The following is a 16,219-nucleotide window of genomic DNA, read 5'->3' as shown; positions in this document are numbered from 1 at the left end:
CAAACACACACTCACACACATTTGCCCTTTAAAGAAACCCTTCATCTTTTTGTTTGCTGCCACATCAGTGTGCACAGGAATACCCTCTAAACTCACAGCCTTGACATGAATCACATGAATACAGGGTTCGCATATACCTATTTTTCTGAGTGGTTGCAATTCTGGCTTATTTTTTCCCCCTTTTAATGTGTTAATAAATAAAATAAATAGAAAAGCTTTTTTCAGATTCAATGTTTTTACGGTTTTTAAAGATTTTAGAAGTTTTTAAAGATAAGATAAGATAAGATAAGCCCAAGCCTTCTTACTAATTTGAAAATGTTACTTTAGAACTAGTACTAAAGGAACATTGAGTTGCTTCATTAAAAGCTTAGTTTTCATATATTTACAGCTCACTGTATTATGTGGAGTAGAGTATCATGAAAGAGAGATTGACTAAGCGATGACCTTATTGTAATTACCTGCATCTGATACAGCATTCATTCTTCATCTCAATCTCATATTCACAATAAAATATTAACCTGATTGTCCACTGAGGAAAGCGATATCTTTGTCGCACTATCCTTCCATCTGTTAAGGGTGATTTCTGATGACAGCGCTGCTCAGTGAATTTGTTGGCTGCATCTTACAAGCTGTTGTTGACAGTAAAAATAACAGCATTTCAGTCTCTTGTCGCCATCTAATGGTAGAACAATGTAACTAAAATCACCATCACGAACACACACCCTGTTTCCCAATAATACTAGTATTAATACTACTAATATTTCTATAAAATATTATTTATTGAATAATTATAGTTAATAAACAACAACAGTCATCATACATGTTTCTAGGCAACTTTTATGCTGCCTTTGTACTACTTTCAGTCAAAACTACAAAGGCAGTGCTCTGATATACAGCTTACATAAAATATAACGTAATGAGATTTTGCCCTCAGCCAAAACTGTTTGCTCTGGAACAAAGACTGCCCATTAGATGTGCCCAAAATAAATTATATCTCATGTTTAACCATTATAGTGAGATCAGAGCTAGAGGCACATTCCAAAAGATCTGGCTGAGGAAAGGCTGCTCTTAGTGGGTTCATGAGAGCTGAACTCCGAAAACATCAAAGCGAATTTTCAAAAAAAAAAAAAAACATATCTTTATTAACAAACCGCATATATGAAGTTCAAAACAAATACATTCTTCCCTAAAAAAAAAGTCTTAAAACTACATTCGGTGACACAAAACATTATTTGTAAAAAAAATGATATGCTATATATATATGACCCTGGATTACAAAATCTGTCATAAGGGTACATTTTTTGAAATTGAGATTCATACATAATCTAAAAGCTGAATAAATAAGCTTTCCATTGACGTTTGGTTTGTTAGGATACAACTGTTTGAAAATCTGAAATCTGAGAGTGCAAATAAATCTAAATATTGAGAAAGCCTTTAAAGTTGTCCAAATTAAGTTCTTAGCAATGCATATTACTTATCCAAAAATAAGTTTTGGTATATTTACGGTAGGAAATTTACAAAACATCTTCATGGAACTTGATCTTTATTTAATATCCTAATGATTTTTGGCAGAAAAGAAAATTATATATAATTTTTTTTTTTTTTTTTTTTTTTGGCTATTGCTACAAATATACCTGTACTTCTTAAGACTGGTTTTGTGGTCCAGGGTGACATATACGGATGGAAAAGAGCTGGGTGATTTCTGTGAGAACATTTAACGCCATTTTTAGGCATGCAAATGAATAATAATACATGCAAAAATTTAACTCAAAATCAGTGTGATTGGGCAAGACCCATCTGCATGTATGTGTGTGTATCTGAAAGCTGTTTGATTGTGTCTTGCAGTGGCAGAAGAGAGAGAGGACCTGCCGGGCTTATGTTCAGGTATTGTGCAGCGTTATCTGTATGAATTCACAGACACACTTCACCTCTCGTATCTCTTTCTTATTTGTGTCACTGCACACATATACCAATACTTGATTTGATTTCTATCCCGCACTCGACTGTGAGCATTTTTTGACAACACATTCTAGGAAGCCTGTATATGAAATGCATTAGAAAGATATTAAAATACAGTCAGAATTTCCTTAGAATGCAGCTAAACTGTTCCTGGAGGACCACTAGACTAAAATACTGCAAAGAAACAAATAAAATATGTACAGTAGTATTGGATAATACTTCTGTTTTGCACCGCAGCATTAAAAAACCATGATTTGCTGCTTTCAAGTTGGTTGTAGGTGGTATTATTTCTCATTCTTGAGAAAATTGGATTAGGCAAAATCTGTGGTGCGACACAAGTCATATATTTTGTATATTTTTTTGCCCAATTTGCTTTAAAAGCATATACACTGCTGTTCAAAATTTTGGGGTTACTAAGTTTTCAAAGAAATGAATAGTTTATTTCAGCAAGAATGCATTAAATTGAATAAATGTGACAGTAAACACATAATGTAACTATTTCAAAATAAATGCAGTTCCTTTTAACTATTTGTCAAAGAATCCTGAAAAAAGTCAGTTATAGTTAATAATAATGAATTTTTCTTGAGTGCTAAATGAGCATATTAAAAAGATTTCTGAAGAATCATGTGACGCTGAAGCCTGCTGTAATAAACTTAAATTACATTTTAAATATATATTAAAATAAAAACTCTTTGATTTTATGAGTTCTTTTAACATAGTACCACGGAGTGTTATATTTATATTGGTGGTTACTTTTAATGAAAAGATATAATGCATTACAGTATGGCATTATGACTGCATTCATAATGCATAACATATACAGGCGTCATAGAAAGTGCCATCCATATTTTTTATTGCATATGCCTACCTCAGATGAATTTTAACTGCAGCTGGGTTGTTGTGCGTCTGTTGTGTGTGTGAGAGAGAGAGAGAGAAAGAGAGAGAGAGAGACTTTTAGCGATGATGATACTGTACATCTTGCCCAAGGCTTTCTTTTAGCGCTCTTGTCATTTGTAATGGCCTATAAGATGTTGCTCCTTAGTTGAAATGTAATTCAGCCGTTACATAAGATTCACAGATGTGACATTCACAGAGAGTCGTATTTGATCATCTTTGATGTCGAGTGTAATTATAACGATGTGTAAGTGTATGTTTCTTTGTGTATGTGTGTGCAGGCGGTCGTGCAGACTGTGGATAATCTTTTGCGTGCCGAGGCTTTGGAGTCATGGCAGGACATGAACAGTACAGAGCAGGCACACACCGCCACCATGCTGCTGGATGTCATGGAGAAAGGAGCCTTCCTGTTGGCCAATAACATGTACAATAATCACTTCTCAGACCACGCTGCTAATGTCGGTAAGTTTGTGTTGAGGAGAAACTAACTGGTTTTGTCTACTGGCAGTGGTTTTCACATTGATGCCATGAAAGAACTATTTTGATTTCTATAAAAAAAACTTTCAGTGAACAGTTCTTCAAAGAACCATTTCACCCAACTTGGGAGTGTAGATGCCAATAGAAAACTGGTAACACTTCACAGTAAGGTGTCATTTGTTAACATTAGTTAATGTATTAACTAACATGAACGAACAATTTACAGTACATTTATTACAGTATTTATTCATCTTATCAAATAAAGTAATTCATTGTTTATTGATTTTAATTGTTTTTTTTAATAATGCTGAAATTAACATTAACTAAGATTAATGAATGCTGTAGAAGTATTGTTCATTCTTAGTTCATTTTAACTAATGAACTACAACTGTGTTAATTGTGAGCTAAATGTGAACCTTATATACTGTGTGTATATGTATATATATATATATATATATATATATATATATATATACAGTACAGACCAAAAGTTTGGACACACCTTCGAACCAAAGTTTTCTTTATTTTCATGACAATGAAAATTGTAGATTCACACTGAAGACATCAAAACTATGAATTGACACATGTGGAATTATATACATAACAAAAAATTGTGAAACAACTGAAAATTTGTCATATATTCTAGGTTCTTCAAAGTAACCACCTTTTGCTTTGATTACTGCTTTGCACACTCTTGGCATGCTCTTGATGAGCTTTAAGAGGTAGTCACCTGAAATGGTTTTCACTTCACAGGTGTGCCCTGTCAGGTTTAATAAGTGGGATTTCTTGCCTTATAAATGGGGTTGGGATCATCAGTTGTGTTGTGCAGAAGTATATATAGTATATACATAGTGTATATATATAGAATTAAATATTTTATAGAATTAAATATTATTCCACATGTATTAATTCATAGTTTTGATGCCTTCAGTGTGAATCTACAATTGATGAAAATAAAGAAAACTCTTTGAATGAGAAGGTGTGTCCAATTTTTCTGTACTGTATATATATATTATATTATTATTATTTTTATTTTTGTATTTAGTGTAGCTTCGTTCAAAACTTATGTTTTTGAAATAAATCTCTTGATTAATAAGTCTTAATAAGTCTTTTATTGATTAAAAAATACAGTAAAAACAGTAATATTGTGAAATATTATTACAATATAAAAATAGCTGTTTTGTATGGAAGCTCATTTTCGCCAAGGAATAAAAAATACTAAAGGTAATTGTGACTTTTTTCATCTCACAAATCTTCATGATATAAACTTGCAATTGCAAAATAAAGTTCGAACTGCCTGATTTAAACCATTCTGAAATTAAACTCTAATGTATATCTCGCAATTCTGACTTTATAACATGCAATTACAAGTTATTAATCAGAATTGTGAGATATAACTTGCAATTAGTCTTTTTTACTCTTCAAAATTTGACATTGTTACTCGCAAATGCAAGTTTATTTATCACAACGCTGACGTTTTCTCAGAATTGCGAGATACAAACTTGCATTTGCAAAAAAGAAAGTCTGCAAGGAAAACATTTTTATCTCTTCTGACTATTGTAAGTTAATATCATGCAATTCTGAGAAAAGGAAAAAATGTATCTCATATTCTCGTTTCATTTCTCAACATTGTTTATATCTCGCAATTCTGACATTATAACTCACAATCGAGGTTTATATCTTGTCATTCTGAGTTCGTATCAAGCGGTTCTATGAAAGAAAGTCAGAATTGTAAGATAAATGTTGCAGTTACCTTTTTTATGTTTTATTCAGTGGTGGAAACAGGCTTCCATAGTTTTGTATATGAATATATTTTAAAAAGTAATTTATTCCCATGATAACAAATCTGAATTTTCAATGTTTAAAATTGTTGTGCAGCTTGACATTTTGTGAAAACTGACACATCTCTGACACATTCTTTGATGAATAGAAAGTTCAAAAGAACAACATTTACTTGAAGTAGAAATTTTTTGTAACATCATAAATGTCTTTACTGTCACTTTTGATGAGTCTGATCAATTTGTGTCCTTGCTGAATAAAATTATTAACTGAAAAAAAGAAGTCTTGCTGACTTCTTAATAGTAGTTTATAATGCACAAAATAATAATGCATTAAACTGATAGTGCCCAGTTAATAGTGTTCCAACGTTCCACCGGCGGAACGTTTTGCATTGAGTTAAGTTTGACAGGAACTCTAAGGGGTTAAGTAAGTAACTTAGCTACACTTCATAGCTTTTAACTACTTTTTCCAAGTGAGTAGTTTTTATTGTTATTAATTTTTTGCAGTTATTCCAGTTCAAACTCTTAAAGTGTGTGCTCTTGTATGTCTGCAGATCTAGAGGTGCGTGTGTTGAACACAGAGACAGAGTCTCAAGATTTGTCGTTCCCTCAGAACGGTCCCAGTGACAGCAGCATCCAGCTCTCGGCTTCCACCTTCAAACAGTACAGCCGCAACGGTCGGTCACAGCCCGCTCTCTTTCTCTTCCTGTCCCTTCCATCACGATCCGCATGCAGTTTCACTGAAGCTTAGCGAAATTTCCACTTCGGTTTACCCGGTTATTGGTTGATAATAATAAACCTAATCAGATTAACAAAAGCGCTGAGACCATTTCTTCCCTGATGGTTTCTTAACGGCGCTCTTAATCGAACAGCCCGAGAGGCGACTAGATTACTATCATTTTCAGGCTGACAGAGCAATCTCGGCACTCTTTTCTTTGCTCCCGCTTCTCTCCTTCCTGTCCCCTCCATCTCTTAGCCATCTTATCCCGCCATCAGCTCTCCTACTCTTCGCTTTTTCCGCCACTCCCGCGTTGAGCCTCTTTTTGAGGCCGCGTCATCGTTCGCTGCTTCCCATCGGTGGCGGGTCGGGCGGGGGAAGTGAGATTAGTATGATTGAAACAAACGCACATGAAATATTCATACGGAAGAAACGGAGTGAGTGAGTGCTGAAGGGATGAATGTTCCGTTGCCCTCCATATTAAAATTCCTCCATCCCCCAATCACTCACTCACCCCCTCCCGGCCCAAATCATTTTAACCTTCACTCAACTCACTCTACCGCTCCCTTTTTCCTCTTAGTTGTTATTCATATCCTTCTGCCACTCAGTAACTCTCTCTCTCTTTCTTGTGCTGTGTTTCTCTGTACAGGCCAGGTAAAAGTAGTCTTCGTGCTCTATAAGAATCTGGGTTCGTTTCTGTCCACTGAAAACGCCACTGTGAAGATGGAAATGGAGGCGGGGCCTGGTGGGCGGGGCCTGGCAGTGAATTCACACGTCATTGCAGCGTCGATCAATAAAGAGTCCAGTCGAGTGTTTCTGACTGAGCCTGTGGTGTTCACACTTAGACATTTACAGGTATGTAAACTCACATAGGCACACACAAGCAAGAAATTACAGTAGAATTCAATTACAATTACTTTACATTTAGAAAACAAGCAATAAAAATTGTGTTGTTGTTTTTTTTTTTGAGGAAAACATATCAGGATTTCCCTCCATATAGTGGACTTCTATGTGCCCGCGAGTTTGTACTTCTGAAATACAGTTTAAATGCAGCTTCAAAGGGCTCTAAACGATTCCAGCCAAGGAAGAAGGGTCTTATCTAGTGAAACGAAAAAAAAAGACAATTTATATACTTTTTAACCTCAAATGCTCATCGTGTCTAGCTCTGCATGAGCTATGTGTATTCCAATACAGTTAGAGTATCTCAAAAACTCCCATCTCATTTTCTCCTCCAACTTCAAAATCATCCTACATCGCTGCAAAAGTTCCGACCCAGTGTTTACAAAGTGAACGTGCAAAGATGATCAAACGCCCTTTATAAAAAAAAAAAGGTAAAACAGCGATGTAGGATGATTTTGAATTTGGAGGAGAAAATGAGATGGGAGTTTTTTGACATACCCTAACTGTCTTAAACCGGAATACACAGAGTTCACGCAGAGCTAGACAAGACAAAGCATTTGAGGTTAAAAAGTATATAAATTATTATAATTTTTTCTCTAGATAAGACCCTTCTTCCTCAGCTGGGATTGTTTAGAGCCCTTTGAAGCTGTATTTAAACTAGGGATGCACCGAATCCAGATTTTTGGGGTTCGGCCGAATACCGAATACACTGTTTAAGATTCGGCCGAATCCGAATACCGAATCCTACTCGCATCCTTAATTACACGTTTTTAGCTGTGACTGTCCAGCTGCCGTACCTGAAGTTGCTGCATTTTGGCTGCTGTCTGTAGATTCCTTCATGCAAAACTCGTATTCTTTTGGATGTTTTAGGGGTCGTTCACATGTAGCGTCTTTTGCGCGCTCAAATTCGTTATTTTAAATGTAGATGCGCGGCTTGCGCGCGCATAATGGAAGCGCCGCGCACGCGGTACGACGCGCTCGTTTTTCCAGGCGCGTCCGCGCCGCATCGAGATAAAAACATCTCAACTTTTCAGAATGCAGCAAGCGCTCCGCAGCTTGGAGCTAGAGCGCAGCTGATGGTTGCTTAGAAACGGCAGACGCTTCCGGAGCGCAAGCGCCCGAGCGCTTTGTTGACAAGGAAGAAAGAGGCGCGCCTAGCGTTTTCCACGCGTTTTTAGGCGCGACATGTGAACGGCCCCTTAGACGCAAATGTTTTAACATCGGCGATATGTTGTGTACTGCTTAGGGTCCTTGCCACCACGAGACAAATTGGCATTGCAAATTGAACATAAAGCTCGACTTGAATCGCCTTCTTTTGGTGGAAAGTACTGCCAAACAAAACTATTTTTGCTTACGAGTTCCATTTTCAGATTCTTACAGCCTACTACATTCGAACGGGTCCTATGTAGCCTAAACACCTTCACGTAATCAACGGCCGTGTGACGTCGTAGTGCAAGTCTAGGGTTCGGTTTCGGTGGAAAATAAATCTAAGGTTCGGCCGAAACCGAACCCCGTCAAAAAGCCCAGGATTCGGCCGAATCCGAATCCGAATCCTGGATTCGGTGCATCCCTAATTTAAACTGCATTTTGGAAGTTCAAACTTGCAGGCACAATTGAAGTCCACTATATGGAGAGAAATCCCCAAATGTTTTTCTCAAAAAACGTAATTTCTTTACGACTGAAAAAAGAAAGACATGAACATCTTAGATGACAAGGGGGTGAGTAAATTATCTGTAAATTTTTGTCCTGGAAGTGAACTTCTTTAAATCACCACTCAATATAGTAAAGGCATTTACAGTGTTTTACAATTTGAATAAATGCTGTTCTGCTGAACATTCTATTTATCCGAGAATTGAAACAACTGTTTTCAACATTGATAATAATAAGAAATGTTTGTTAAGCAGCAAATCAGCATATTAGAATGATTTCCATAGGATCACGTGACACTAAAAACTAGAGTATTGATGTTGAAAATTCAGCTTTGCATTAAAGGAATAAATTACATGTAAAAGTATATTCAAATAGAAAGCAGTTATTGTAAATTATAATAACCATTAATTTTTTTATGTATTTTTTTTATCAAATAATTGCAGCCTTTCTTCCACAAACATTAACAAATCTTACCAGACTGCTAGTGTGCATTAAAATATAAATTAAACATAAAAATGAAATGTAATTAAAATTAACTTATCTAAAATGTATTAAACATACAAATTTATATTATACTTATTTATTTTTAATTGCAATTTTAATTCATTGTGTATGTCTGTTGATTAATAGAGTTGTCTTTGTGAGTTTTTCAGATAATTATTATAATTATAAGTAATATTTTTAACTCTTTCCCCGCCATTGACAGAATGGTGGTAGGAGGCACTATTAACAAGCAATTGTGTATGCAAGCAGACCCTGGACCACAAAACCAGTTATAAACGTCAATTTATTTGTTCGGATGGGACAATATTTGGCCGAGATACAACTTTTTAAAAATCTGGAATCTGAGGGTGCCAAAAAAATCTAAAAATTGAGAAAATTGCTCTTAGCAAGTTCTTAGCCATGCATATTACTAATCAAAAATTAAGTTTTAATATATTTACAGTAGGAAATGTACAAAACATATTCATGGAACATGGTCTTAATAACTTAATATCCTAATGATTTATGGCAAAAAAAAGAAAAATGTATCATTTTGACCCATACAATGTATTTTTGGCTATTGCTACAAATATACCTGTTCTACTTAAGACTGGTTTTGTGGTCCAGGATCACAGCGTGATGATCAAGCATTAAACAGCATATTAATCAAATCCGCCTAACATTACCAAATGAAATCTCGATCCAGGAAGTAGTTTAGAGCTGTGCAATCTTTGGATGTGTTGATGGAATCTGATTCTTCTATGTTTGGATCATCGTACTGATCCAATATGATCCAGATGTAGTTTTTTACAAAAACAAGTTTTTTTTTTTACTTTTTGTTAAAATTTTAGTTTTTTTTTTTAATGAAACATACCCACATTCAAGTGTTGATCAAAAACAGATTGCATGAAGCTCGAATAAAAGAGAGCAGAGGCTCTGTTCTTTTAGTCTCAGTTCTGCATGTTCAGATATTCACATAACAAAATATTCTGAGGGCCATTAAACTTGTGAAAATGATCAAAAATATCAGCGGTGGCTGGCAACTTTGAAAAAAAAAAAATGTTGGTGCGAAAAGAGTTACATAGTTTACAACAGTACAAACTGTCTCCTTCATTTAATTCATTTAATACATGTGTGTACCGTTAGTTTGTCAACACTGCAAGCGGAAGATCAGTTTGAAACCATCACTGTAGCGTGACTGCTACAGTACATGTGTCTCCATATTTATAATGAATATTTGCTGTGACAGAACAACACACACTTGTGAGCAAACAGAGGCAGCAGGAAATTGCTTGTGCCCCTTAAACGTGAATTCTTCTGAACGTGTTGAACAAACGAATCCAAGCATAATTCCTTTTGTCAGTTCTGTAACACGTCTCAGTACTCAAGAATCAATGAGAGATTTATTGTTTATAATTCAGTCTAATTGTGCTGCCTTTGCAAAGCAGAAACTGCTATTTCAGACAGTACAGTGAAAATCAATTTGTAGGAGCTAGATGGTCCCTGACCATGAAAGCTTCGCACATGACTCCTAAACAGAAAACATTATGTGTGAAAGCCAATCTTTTCCGGTCTCTCTGTCGGTTCCTTTTTACAGCTGGAGAATCATTTCAGCCCAAACTGTTCATTCTGGAACTACTCTGAACGCTCGATGACGGGACAGTGGTCATCTCAAGGCTGCAGGCTGATGGAAACCAACAGCACGCACACGACTTGTTCTTGTAGCCATCTAACCAACTTCGCCGTGCTCATGGTGCACCACGAACCCGATGTAAGCGCACACCCACATAGTCCTTCTTTACATTCATCACCTTCTCACAAACAAATCTGAATATAGCTCTCATGCACATAAACAAGTTTTTCGCTTGCACACAGTCTGTAAGACAAACACACATATCTATACACATAAGAGCAAAATACACAAACAAACACACAGCAATTTCAGCTTGACATTTACTGGATTTTCATAAGTCACTTTCCCTCAGGCAGCCTATCCGTTTATACCACTTCCCTTATCCATCTCTCGGTTTCTCTCAGTATCCAGGCAGGATGCACGAGCTGATCCTCTTTGTGATCACATGGGTGGGTATTGTCATTTCGCTGGTGTGTCTCGCCATCTGCATCTCCACCTTCTGCTTCCTGCGAGGCCTGCAGACCGACCGCAACACCATCCACAAGAACCTCTGCATCAACCTCTTCATCGCCGAGCTCCTCTTCCTCATCGGCATCGACAAGACGCAGTACCACGTGAGCGCATTCTTGATCTATATTAAGGGGAGAATCCACTGGGGATGAATTTCACCAGCTGATTGTAATGTTTATGTGCACCCACTGATAGAACATGCTGTCTGCATTGTTTTAGCATCCGATTAACTGAAGGAATTAAATGCAAACTGCATTAAGTGCAGGTAATTTGCATTCATTTGCATGCCACAGTTAAAATGAGTGCTTGTTCTGAGTGCTTGGTAGTGGAGGATGCAACAGACTATCACAATCTGACGTACTTTACTTGGGTTTCGTTCCTCATGTTCTTGCTGTCTCTTAAAAATCAGAGCATAAATACACTAACAGCCATAAAAATAAGAAATGTTTCTTGAGCAGCAAATCAGCATATTACAATGATTTTTTTAAGGATCATGTGACACTTATGAGTGGAGAATGATGGTGAAAATGCCATCACCGCAATAAATCACTATTTAAAAAATATATTAGAAGTAGAAAACAGTTATTTAGATTGTAGTTATAGTTTTTTACTGTATTTTTGACCAAATAAATGCTTACTTTTCATGCTCAGAGGTGGTATGCGTGCAATCAAATTCATAAATTCATGTTGAGATTTAGTTACTGAATCATATCATTCATTTGATTTGTTCAAACGGCTGATTCTTTCAGGAATAAAGCAAGTGACTGTCTTTATGAATGGGAAATTGAATAATTGACTGTAATTGATTACTTAATATTAACTTCTTGTTTATTTAACTGTTGTATTAAATCAATATCTCATTTACAAAGTTTCTTAAAAATCATTTAAAGCTGTCACACAAAGTTTCATTATAATCAACGAAGCTCTCTACACTGCACGATGAATCTCTTATTTACACTCTCTCTACACTTTGTTTTATGAAAGGATTCGTCAGATATGTCCGTGATTAATTAACGTTGCAAACCAGGTAGAAACCTTTGAAGCTCCCCTCAGCTTAAACACAAATATGCTGATCGGGTCAGTCGCACATGGTGCTCCTAAATATTTTTTCATAGTCGCACGCAGTAGTTTTCAGTCGCAAATGCACTGTGGAGCCCTGCCTTTATAAGCATAAGAGACTTTCAAAAACCTTTAAAAATCTTAGTGACTCCAAAAATAATGAATGGTAAAACATTTTAGAATCACAAACATTACCCTTGTAGCATCTTTTTTCACATATAACATTTTTTCAGCTAGTGAAAACACTTTCACTCTGACTTTCTAAAAAATTGCCTCCAGGCAACATTATGCAACTCTGCTGTATTATGTGTTGATTAGGCATTTTCTGCGCATTTAACCAGCTGCTCCTGTATCTGTTGATTTTTTGGTGTCATTTTTACTTTGAACCCAGCAACATTAATTAGATGAGTTTTAAGGTTATCGTTTTAAAGCTGCGATTGTTGATTGTCAGGCTGTACGAACATCCCAGCAATAAGCCATGTCACGCTGTCGGATCTCTGTTGCCATTCATATCAGCCTGTGTGACAGTCAAAATGAGAAGATTCATCCAGAGTTTGACATCTGCAGTGCTCCTGTTGGTTTTTGATTTGACGGTCATAGAAGAAGCCACACTGTAGGATTGTGCCTCGAAACTTATGACAGTGGCAGAATTTCATTGGAGGAAAATTTATTTCAATCTCAATGATCATTAATTAGGTGTCGGCGAATATGTCAAACTAGTAGGGCTAAAACAATATTGATTTCTCGATTTTAATTGATTCTCATTTTTACGAAACAAAATAGATAATCCCAGGAATCAATTAGTCTAGCCTGTTTTCAGTTAATGAACGGAACATTGTAGCACACATATCATCAAATAAATCGCAATAAGCTTTGTGCGTTGTTACTATTACAGTATTCAAACAATAAATGCTGTTTAAGTGCTATTTAATATGAAGTGACAGCAGGGTTGCCAGGTTTTCACAACAAAACCTGCCCAGTTGCTACTCAAAACTAGCCTAAACTAGTGTTTCGATGGGGGTCCCCCTGGTAAAAATCATGTTCCGGGGAATAAAATACATACTTTTCCTATCATATAGGAATCAATTAGTCTATCCTGTTTTCAGTTAATGAACGGAACATTGTAGCACACCTCCCATCAAATAAATCGCAATAAGCTTTGTGCATTGTTACTTTTGGTATGAAACTAGGTCTCAAATTTCAAATTCTGTCCATTTTTTTACTGTATTCAAACAATATATGCTGTTTTGGCGCTGTTTAATGTGGAGTGACAGCAGGTTTGCCAGGTTTTCACAACAAAACCCACCTATTTCCTACTCAAAACTAGCCCAAAACTAGCCCAGTCGCGTTTAGTTCCCTGGTAAAAAAAATTATGTTCCGGGGGATAAAATGCACACTTTTTCTTATCATATAGGAATCAATTAGTCTAGCCTATTTTCAGCTAATGAACAGAAGAGTGTAGCACACCTCCCATCAAATAAATCTCAATAAGCTTTGTGCTTTGTTACTTTTAACATGAAACTAGGTCTCAAATTTCAAATTCTGTCCATTTTATTACAGTATTCAAACAATAAATGCTGTTTAAGTGCTATTTAATGTGAAGTGACAGCAGGGTTGCCGGGTTTTCACAACAAAACCCACCCAATTGCTTCTCAAAACTAGCCCAGTTGTGTTTCGATGGGGGTCCTCTGGTAAAAATTGCATTCCGGTGTCACGTTGAGATAGAGGAAATCTGGGTCCAAGTGCAGGAAGAGGGTTTTTAATTAAACAAACAAAATAAACATAAACCAAAAGGCCAACACGGCACAAACTGAACATAAACTGAAACACAAAATAACAAAATCAAGAACACGGTCAGGAATATCAGGAACACAAAATAACACACGAGACAGAAGACAATGCAGACATGAAGCAGGAGTGAGAAATGAGAGTTCTTATACAAAAGTCCAAATGGTGAACAGCTGTGAGTGAATCAGTGTTAACGACAAGGACAGGTGAATGCTATTAGAAGTGCAGTGTGAATAGCGACCTCAGGAGGCTGAGGGAAACCCCACAGCCCCGATCATGACAGTACCCCCTCCCTACGGAACGGCTTCCAGACGTTCCCAAAGTCTGGAGGGAGGAGGTACGGAGGAAGGCAAGTCAGGGGGAGGGATGGCGGGCCAGGGCCGTGCAGCGGAGTCACGCGAGCAGGCCTTGTCACCAGCGGAGCCTCAGCGGACGCAGCCGCGTCAGGAACAGCGAGAGCGGTCACCGCCGCGTCAGGCACAGCGAGAGCGGTCACCGCCGCGTCAGGCACAGCGAGAGCGGTCAACGCCGCGTCAGGCACAGCGAGAGCGGTCACCGCCGCGTCAGGCACAGCGAGAGCGGTCACCGCCGCGTCAGGCACAGCGAGAGCGGTCACCGCCGCGTCAGGCACAGCGAGAGCGGTCACCGCCGCGTCAGGCACAGCGAGAGCGGTCACCGCCGCGTCAGGAACAGCGAGAGCGGTCACCGCCGCGTCAGGCACAGCGAGAGCGGTCACCGCCGCGTCAGGAACAGAGAGAGCGGTCACCGCCGCGTCAGGCACAGCGAGAGCGGTCACCGCCGCGTCAGGCACAGCGAGAGCGGTCACCGCCGCGTCAGGCACAGCGAGAGCGGTCACCGCCGCGTCAGGAACAGCGAGAGCGGTCACCGCCGCGTCAGGCACAGCGAGAGCGGTCACCGCCGCGTCAGGAACAGAGAGAGCGGTCACCGCCGCGTCAGGCACAGCGAGAGCGGTCACCGCCGCGTCAGGCACAGCGAGAGCGGTCACCGCCGCGTCAGGCACAGCGAGAGCGGTCACCGCCGCGTCAGGAACAGCGAGAGCGGTCACCGCCGCGTCAGGAACAGCGAGAGCGGTCACCGCCGCGTCAGGCACAGCGAGAGCGGTCACCGCCGCGTCAGGCACAGCGAGAGCGGTCACCGCCGCGTCTGGAACAGCGAGAGCGGTCACCGCCGCGTCAGGAACAGAGAGAGCGGTCACCGGCGCGTCCGGAACAGAGAGAGCGGTCACCGGCGCGTCCGGAACAGAGAGAGCGGTCACCGCCGCGTCCGGAACAGCGAGAGCGGTCACCGCCGCGTCAGGAACAGAGAGAGCGGTCACCGCCGCGTCCGGAACAGAGAGCGCGGTCACCGGCGCGTCCGGAACAGAGAGAGCGGTCACCGCCGCGTCCGGAACAGCGAGAGCGGTCACCGCCGCGTCAGGAACAGAGAGAGCGGTCACCGCCGCGTCCGGAACAGAGAGCGCGGTCACCGCCGCGTCCGGAACAGAGAGAGCGGTCACCGCCGCGTCCGGAACAGAGAGCGCGGTCACCGCCGCGTCCGGAACAGAGAGAGCGGTCACCGCCGCGTCAGGAACAGAGAGAGCGGTCACCGCCGCGTCCGGAACAGAGAGAGCGGTCACCGCCGCGTCCGGAACAGAGAGAGCGGTCACCGCCGCGTCCGGAACAGAGAGAGCGGCCACCGCCGCATCCGGAACAGAGCACGCCGCCGTCCCAGCGCCAGAAACAGAGATGGCGGTTGTCGCCACCTCCTCTGCAAAGCAGGGGCGCTTCCACGCCGTCTCGGCACTGCGGGTGTCCATCGCCGCCAGGCAGGCGTAGATGAACTCGAACCGAGCTGCCGACGCCGCCTCAAAGGACATCCCCTCAGTGTCCGGAACCGAGCAGGTGGTTGCTGCCCCCTCAAAAAAAATTCTCCCCGCTGGACCCATCATGGATGTCTGCATTCTGTCACGTTGAGATAGAGGAAATCTGGGTCCAAGTGCAGGAAGAGGGTTTTTAATTAAACAAACAAAATAAACATAAACCAAAAGGCCAACACGGCACAAACTGAACATAAACTGAAACACAAAATAACAAAATCAAGAACACGGTCAGGAATATCAGGAACACAAAATAACACACGAGACAGAAGACAATGCAGACATGAAGCAGGAGTGAGAAATGAGAGTTCTTATACAAAAGTCCAAATGGTGAACAGCTGTGAGTGAATCAGTGTTAACGACAAGGACAGGTGAATGCTATTAGAAGTGCAGTGTGAATAGCGACCTCAGGAGGCTGAGGGAAACCCCACAGCCCCGATCATGACATCCGGGGGATAAAAAAAGCATTTTCATATCATATAGGAATCAATTAG

At 39.8% G+C, this 16,219-nt stretch overlaps 1 protein-coding gene across 1 annotated transcript in view; it reads left to right on the top strand.

Moving 5' to 3' along the window:
• The window catches only part of adgrl1a (adhesion G protein-coupled receptor L1a), a 96,462-nt gene that overhangs the window by 54,142 nt on the left and 26,101 nt on the right, over positions 1–16,219 (top strand). The window contains exons 11-16 of the mRNA XM_073829298.1: positions 1,846–1,884; positions 3,135–3,315; positions 5,663–5,785; positions 6,476–6,681; positions 10,457–10,630; positions 10,897–11,106. Coding sequence (XP_073685399.1) covers positions 1,846–1,884; positions 3,135–3,315; positions 5,663–5,785; positions 6,476–6,681; positions 10,457–10,630; positions 10,897–11,106 — 933 coding nt within the window. The remainder of the gene's footprint in view (positions 1–1,845; positions 1,885–3,134; positions 3,316–5,662; positions 5,786–6,475; positions 6,682–10,456; positions 10,631–10,896; positions 11,107–16,219) is intronic.

This window comes from Garra rufa, chromosome 1 (genome assembly GCF_049309525.1).
Source record: "Garra rufa chromosome 1, GarRuf1.0, whole genome shotgun sequence".
Lineage (NCBI taxonomy): Eukaryota > Metazoa > Chordata > Actinopteri > Cypriniformes > Cyprinidae > Garra > Garra rufa.
This window is presented reverse-complemented; position numbering and strand designations above follow the sequence as displayed.